Genomic DNA, 7357 nt, shown 5'->3' on the forward strand with positions numbered 1-7357 from the left:
TGAGTCCTCTCGGCCAATTCCATTATCTCCGGCAGGGCAACAGTAGTGCGGTGGAATACTTGGGTCGTGCTCAATTATTGGTGGAAGATCTTGCGCATGCTGGCCACCCTATTTCGCTCGACGAACAAAATCTGTTCGTGTTAAACAATAGTTTGTTGTTGGTTTGACCTTGTTAGACTTTTAGACTGTTGATGTTGATGATGTTCTTGCCTGTGCGTTCACCCTAGTGTGGACGTGGCATAACACTCTTCGTTTTCCCGTTTTATATAGTTAGACTTTTGCTGTGATTTGCTTATATTGTGGTTAGATTATCTTGCATATTTAAGTTTAAAATGGCATGGAAATCGGGTGTGTTACAGCATCCATGATGTCACAATCGGATGAGTACACGGGTAGTGACGTCCTACGTGTTGGTAATGGCGCCGGTTTGATAATTTCGCGCGTTGGTCATGCCTCTATACCATCCGAGTCAAAATTGTTACATTTGTCTAATGTCTTATATGTCCCAAAGTTATCAGTTCCTTTATTTTCTGTTTATCGGCTTACGAACGAAAATAATGTGTTTTTTGAATTTCACAAAGATTGTTTCATTGTGAAGGATTCAATCACCAGGGCGGTGCTGCTTAGAGGTTCCACATCGGGCGGCTTATACAGGCTCCCGGTCTCTCGATCTCATTTTGCATATCTCACTTCCCGTGCAACTTCCACGGTTTGGCACCGCAGGTTGGGCCATCCGAATGCCCATGTGCAAAACCGCGTCTTACAGTCGTGTCCGGTTGCACCAAATAAAGTCAAGTCGTTGGGGTCGCGCACTTCCTGTCATCTCAGCAAAGCTTCTAGATTCCCATTAGATAGGGTTTCCTATTCTAGTAAAAATGTATTAGATTTATTATATACAGACATCTGGGGCCCGGCTCCTGTAATCTCTACTAGTGGATTTAGATACTTTCTGCTATTTGTAGATGATTACTCACGTTTCTGCTGGTTTTACCCTTACGGGTAAAATCTGACATATATAAAACTTTTGAGTCGTTCCGTGTCAGGGTAGAACGCCAATTTTCGCGTTCTATCAAGTCTATTCAATTCGATCTAGGCGGGGAATACCGCAAAATACATCACACCTTAACCAAACTTGGTATAACTCACCGTAAGTCATGTGCGTACACGCACGAACAAAATGGCAGAGTAGAGAGAAAATATCGGCATATTGTTGAAACTGGGTTAGCCCTATTAGCCGAAGGTTCAGTCTCCCAACAATATTGGGACTTTGCCTTCGAAATGGCTACCTGCCTAATCAACTATTTACCCACATCAGTCTTGCAGTTTGAGAGCCCATACACACGCTTGCATAAAACTCCACCACCCTACACTTTCCTCCGAGTCTTCGGGTGCCGGTGTTACCCTTATCTACGACCCTACAATCGCCACAAGATAGAGTACCGCTCAGCACCCTGTGTCTTCTTAGTTTACCCTCCCAGCTTTAGGGGCTATAGATGCATGAACCTAACGAGTGGAAAAATCTATATTTGCCGCCATGTGCACTTTTACGAGTCTATTTTTCTTTTTTCAGACTCAACTCTGTGCTCGCAGCCCGTGCCACCCACAATACCGTGGGCCTCCGAACCGGTTGTGACACGTGCTCCGTGCAACACTCACGCTGCACCGACGGACTCGGCCCATATGAGTCTAACCAGTCCGGTACCGTTGGCTCGGGGTCTCCCTCCCTTGGCTATTGAAGGGCCCGTTCAAACGGCACCAACCAGGGCTCGGGCGGTCTGAACTCAGCATCAAGAACGAGGACATGTGATGAGACTTAGACACATGACACGCGACACTAGCGAGCAATTTCATGCTCTAAATGTAACTACTGACCCGACCTGCTATTCACAGGCTGTTGGGCATCTGTAGTGGCGCGATGCTATGGACCAGGAATTCAACGCCCTTTTACACAACGACACTTGGAAGCTTGTACTGGATGAGCCACACATGAATGTGGTTGGTTGCAAGTGGGTGTTCCGCACCAAACGTAATGCCGATGGTTCTATAGAACAATACAAGGCTCGTCTTGTTGCGAAGGGGTTCAATCAAGTTGCAGGCGATGATTTTTTCGACACTTTTAGCCTTGTGGTCAAACCGACCACCGTCCGCCTTCTGTTCTCTCTAGTTGTGTCACACAACTGGACTCTACGACAACTGGATGTGCACAATGCCTTCTTAAATGGACATTTAGCTGAGACGGTATACATGAAACAGCCACCGGGGTATGAAGATCCCACACATCCAGATCACGTACGTGTGTCATCTTCAACGGCATTATATGGTCTTAGGGGTGTCAAAATGGGTTGAAGCCCGCGGGCCAACCCGCACTCGCCCCACAGTGGGGCGGGTTAGGGTTACAAAAAAAGTGGCCCGTGAAAATGCGGGCCTAACGGGCCTGACCCGCAGTAGTCCGCAGCCCGTGCGGGTTAGCTCGCGCGGGCCGTGGGCCAGGACTTCTATATTAAATTTAAAAAAAAAAACCTAAAGACTCCTAGATGACTAGATCAGATCTCATTTTCAGCGCTTCCCTCTTCAACCTCAATTTCTCATTCTCTCCTTCTCAAGTTCTCGTTGTGAAAAAACGTCTCTAGTAAATTCCAAAAAAGCTTTGAGAAAGAAATCTAGCAACACAATGTCCTAATCTCTAATAACCCTCTAATTCTAAGAACTCCAGCCCTGCCGCCCGTAGCTCTGCCGTTCGCACAATGTCGCCGCTTATAGCTCCTCATAGCCGCACCACGCACAGACACCGGTCACGCTACGCATCCTTGACCCTCGTAGTCGCGCATCCACCAACGACGCCACAAGTGGGTCTCGCCGTAGTTCGCCAGCGCAGCGATAGACCGAAAGCAGGCCATCCACAGTGCCTTCTGCCTCGCCAATCACCGTCGCTGGCCAACGTCAGCCGCAAATCTCGCCTACATCGTCGCATGCGCAAGAAAAAATTAAAGGGTTGCAAGAGAATATTAAACATCAGCCGCAGATCTGAGACCACAATTTGGAGTTTTTCAATTATTTTTTGAAAAGTAAATAGCTCAACCAAAATTTGTTGTCCAAACTCTAGTCTTGAGATAAAATCCAAAACACCAAGAAGGAATTTTTGCAATTTTTAAACTGAGTTTTCGGCATGTTGGCATTTATTTATTTATTTTTTTAAATAGAAAGCCCGCGGGCTGGCCCGCGAGACCCGCCAACCCGCGTGGGGCGGGTTAGGGCCCCATGAACTCTAGCCCGCGGGCTTCGAGGGCCGGCCCGCAAAAGCCCGCCAAAAAATAAGCCCGCAGTGGGGCGTGTCTGATGAGGCGGGTTGGCCCGATTTGACACCCCTATATGGTCTTAAGCAAGCTCCTCGGGCTTGGTTTAAGAGATTACATGATTTTTTTTATCTCTGCAGGTTTCTTATCCTCCAAGACGGATGTTTCCCTATTCCACTACTCTGCTGGCACATCCCGGGTATACCTGCTTGTGTATGTCGACGACATTATTATGATGGGGAACGATCCCACACTCATCTCTACTCTACTGCATCGCCTATCTAGCACCTTCAAGATCCGGGATCTTGGTACACCGGTTCTTCCTCGGGATTGAGACCTTGAAGGTAGACACTGGTTTTTTGCTCTCTCAGCGCCGTTATATGAAGGATATTCTGAACCGCGCTGGCATGTCTGATTGCAAACCGTTGGCCACACCGGCTGCTATTACTCAACCTGTATCACCCTCCGATCAACCATACGACAACCCAACTCAGTACCGGCGCCTCGTTGGAGCACTCCAGTACCTGACTATCACTCGGCCGGACCTATCCTACGCTGTCAATCGCATGTGTCAGTCCATGCATTCTCCAACTAATGATCACTGGGGTCTTCTGAAACGGGTTGTGCGGTATATCAAGGGCACCCTCGACTATGGTTTACGCCTGTCTGTCTCTGCCTCCTCCGCCATCCATGCCTTTTCGGACTCGGATTGGGCCGGGTGCCCGGCCGACATGAAAAGTACGAGTGGGTATGATGTTTTCTAAGGGACTAATCTCATCTCGTGGCTATCCCGGAAACAGCGCACAGTAGCCCGGTCATCAACTGAAGCTTAATACAAAGCCCTCGCCGATATCTCTGCAGAGGTCACGTGGGTTGTCTCCTTGCTTCGTGAACTTGGACTCCACTCTGGTGAACCATCCACGCTCTAGTGCGATAACCTAGGCGCCACCTACCTCTGCGCGAAACCAAACATGTTGAGATTGATTTCCACTTTGTTCGAGACAAGGTTGCGTCTGGTGACTTGGTTGTCAATTTTGTATCGACAAAGGACCAGCTCGCAGACATTTTCACCAAACCGTTGCCAGGGCCTCTTTTTGCAACTCTCCATGACAAGCTCAATGTTGTGGCTCACCACCCTTGTGCTTGAGGGGGTGTGTTAGCAATATTATTATTAGTATTATTATTATTATGTGTTACACCTTTGACTAGTCTTTGTAATTTGTTAGTTCTTTATGACTTTCCTGATAGATAGGATTAGTTTACGCTGATTGATTATAGTTTATAGTATTGTAATCTCTATTCTATTGGAATTGAACTGTTAACGTTTATCTCATCCTTTCAATAAAGAAAAAACATAAAAATAGAATTGCAATTTTGGTATAACATCATAAATTGTTATTGACAGTCCTTAATTACTCTTTTGGAACCCCCCCCCCCCCCCCCCCCAAAAAGAAAAGACAGCATTTTTTACAAAACATAAAATTAAATTTGCCAATTTTACTAAGCAAATAGAAAACCAAAGTTGATGAATGGACTAACACCCACAATAACTCTCCAAGAATTCTTTAAAAGGCACACATGGGTGAACAGTGATATATTTTCGTAAAACAAAGCAAAACAGTCCAATTTTCAAAGACACGAAAGTATAAGATGCCATAAAAGAAAAATTCTTCACATCAAAGAGTATAAATCTGAAACCTGAACATTTAGTTAGTTACCTGCCACGCTATGCGGTCGATGTTAAGTGTAAGAAGCAGTGTTTTCGCGCCAAGTCTAGCTGAAGCCAAAGCTGCTTCGCAGCCGGCGTGACCTCCTCCCACGGCAATCACATCATATCTCTCATTGCCCACTTCACCATAGCTATATGGCTCTGAAATAAAACTGTACTTTTTCAGCAAGAGCACAATTGCAGTACCAAAATAATCGACTGAGGGTTTGATATAGACTGGCTACCATTTCAACGAACTGAAGGGGGGTGGGTGAAATGAACTCTTCAGTTATAAATCAATGAAACTCCACTGAAGAATGAACGGTGAGGAGTGTGAAACAATGAAGCCGTGAACATGAAAGATTGAAAGGAAAGAAGGACACTTTTTAGTCCCTAAGATTTCTAATTATCCAAATGTAGTCTTAACTTATATTTTATAACATGAACATCCCAAAGTAATACTTTATTTTTTTAAAGAGTTAATTCCACTTTTGGTCCTACATTTATTGCGCGATGGACACATTTTGCCCGATTTTATTAATTTAGCCACATTTTGCCCAGCCTTTTTTAAAGGTGGACTCTTTTGGTCCACTGTTACATTTGATGTTAAATATCCGTGAAGTGTGTGTGTGTGTGGGGGGGGGGGGGGGGGTGGGGTGGGAATTATGTCCTTTCTCATGCTATTCTTCATCAGCCTTCAACTTGCTTGGTCTCCATCTTCTAGTCAGAGACAAGAGAGTTTTCACGGATATGAAGACCATGGCCATTTGTCGCCCTTCTCTTCATCTTGGTTCCATTTCTCATATCAGTTGTAATTCTTACACTAACAAAATCCTTGAAATTTCTTTTTACCACAAATTAAACAATAATACATAACCTTTCAAAAACAAAAACAATAATACATAACAACAGAGTAAAATGATTCGAGTCCAAATGGGAAATGGATATTCACAACAGCAGAGCAAAATGGTGAAAAATTACCTTGAGCAGCTGCAATACCATTTCTGGCTTCTCCTTCGCACAGCCACGCCAATGACCCGGGTGGCTTCCCCACCGAATTTTCTTACGGCTCTGTCGCAGTGGTGGACAACATCGTGAAGATCCAGTATCTTGAACAATTTTTCCGCCGACCACCGAATGATACTAATGGCCTCGGTGAAATTAAAAAACTGGATAGCCGGACCTTTGATTATCTCCATAAAGCAAGCATCGTCGGTAGCAGTGCCTAAACCCTCGAAAACTTGCTCGCATAGCTTTTTCTCGCTGGCGAACAGTACCCTAACGCATAATTTTGCGACCCGAATCCACCGTCGGATCTTCATTTCTAGAGTCTCCCACTTTAGCCTTTGGATATCCCTGATGCTCAGCTTCTCTATCCCCAGCTTCCGGAAGCTCGCGTCCACGGAGGAATTCCGTACGACTGTGTCGATTGGGGTTTCGATCTCAATTGTTCTGGTTGACGGGTTGAGACCCGGGATGGTGCTGACTCGAGTAAGCATTCGACCCGCATGCAGACTTGATCCCGTGGAACAGCTCCTCCGAGAGGTCTACCGGGAAGGCGGCGTCGGAGGACTGCTCCGGGATGGCCGAGAACGTGGTCAGCGGTGATGGGTTGGGTAAGAATGTTTGAGTTTGAACCGTATTCTATAACCTGGACAACTACTACCTGCAAAATTTTGTCATGAAGAAGAGAAGCTCTGGGTCTCTTACTTGGACAACTACAACCTGCAAAATCCCTATTATGAAGAGGGGAAGCATTGGGTCTCTTAACTAAACCGTATTCTGGGTTTGATAGATGATGGAGATCAAGAAAATTGAAGGCCGATGAAGAATAGCACGTGAAAAGACACAATTGTCCTCCCTTTTCACGGCTCATTAACAGTAAATGTAACGGTGGACCAAAAGTATCCACCTTTTAAAAAGACTGGGCAAAATGTGGCTAAATTAATAAAATCAGGCAAAATGTATCCATCTCGCAATAAATGTAGGACCAAAAGTGGAATTAACTCTTTCTTTTTTTTTTTTTTTTTTTTTTTTTTTTTTTTTTTAACACAAAAATAACTTCATTCAAGAAAGATCATGAAACATAACATTAAAAGAAAGGATGATTGACATGTCATTCTTCACAACCTAACAAAGAACGAGCATCTCTGGCAACAACATAAGTAACATCGTTTGCAAATCGCTTAACACAAGAGAACTGCAGACTTTCAAAAGTAGTTGTTCGTTCTTTAACATCATCCACTATTAAACCAAACACACTACCTTACAAAACACCACGAATAGCCAAGAAGACCTGTTTACCATCCATGTGCGACTCCTTTAACCAACTAAGAACCTGGGTTGCACCTCTCCC

General features: G+C 45.0%; 2 protein-coding genes across 2 annotated transcripts; one reads left to right on the plus strand and one right to left on the minus strand.

The window, feature by feature from the left end:
* Positions 1–1920: 1920 nt before the first annotated feature.
* LOC109152551 lies at positions 1921–4057 on the plus strand. The gene is made up of 3 exons (XM_019300248.1): positions 1921–2261; positions 3434–3506; positions 3665–4057. The coding sequence occupies exons 1-3, from the start codon at positions 1921–1923 to the stop codon at positions 4055–4057; spliced, it is 807 nt and encodes a 268-aa protein (XP_019155793.1).
* A 963-nt stretch (positions 4058–5020) lies between these two features.
* LOC109151999 (exocyst complex component EXO70B1-like) lies at positions 5021–6695 on the minus strand. The gene is made up of 2 exons (XM_019299591.1): positions 5983–6695; positions 5021–5163 (listed from the first exon to the last, which is right to left on the minus strand). Exons 1-2 carry the CDS (start codon positions 6498–6500, stop codon positions 5154–5156), a joined length of 528 nt encoding a protein of 175 aa, XP_019155136.1. The 5' UTR covers positions 6501–6695; the 3' UTR covers positions 5021–5153.
* Positions 6696–7357: the final 662 nt, after the last annotated feature.

The sequence above is a fragment of the Ipomoea nil genome, unplaced genomic scaffold (genome assembly GCF_001879475.1).
Source record: "Ipomoea nil cultivar Tokyo-kokei standard unplaced genomic scaffold, Asagao_1.1 scaffold0268, whole genome shotgun sequence".
In the NCBI taxonomy this organism is placed as follows: domain Eukaryota; kingdom Viridiplantae; phylum Streptophyta; class Magnoliopsida; order Solanales; family Convolvulaceae; genus Ipomoea; species Ipomoea nil.

Bases quoted from the DNA above. Each gene is read 5' to 3' on its own strand.
- LOC109151999 (XM_019299591.1), bottom strand. From the start codon at position 6,500: ATGCTTACTCGAGTCAGCACCATCCCGGGTCTCAACCCGTCAACCAGA.
- LOC109152551 (XM_019300248.1), top strand. From the start codon at position 1,921: ATGGACCAGGAATTCAACGCCCTTTTACACAACGACACTTGGAAGCTT. The intron at 2,262-3,433 runs GTATGAAGATCC...TTATCTCTGCAG, and splicing joins TACATGAAACAGCCACCGGG to GTTTCTTATCCTCCAAGACG. The intron at 3,507-3,664 runs GTATGTCGACGA...TTGCTCTCTCAG, and splicing joins TCCCGGGTATACCTGCTTGT to CGCCGTTATATGAAGGATAT.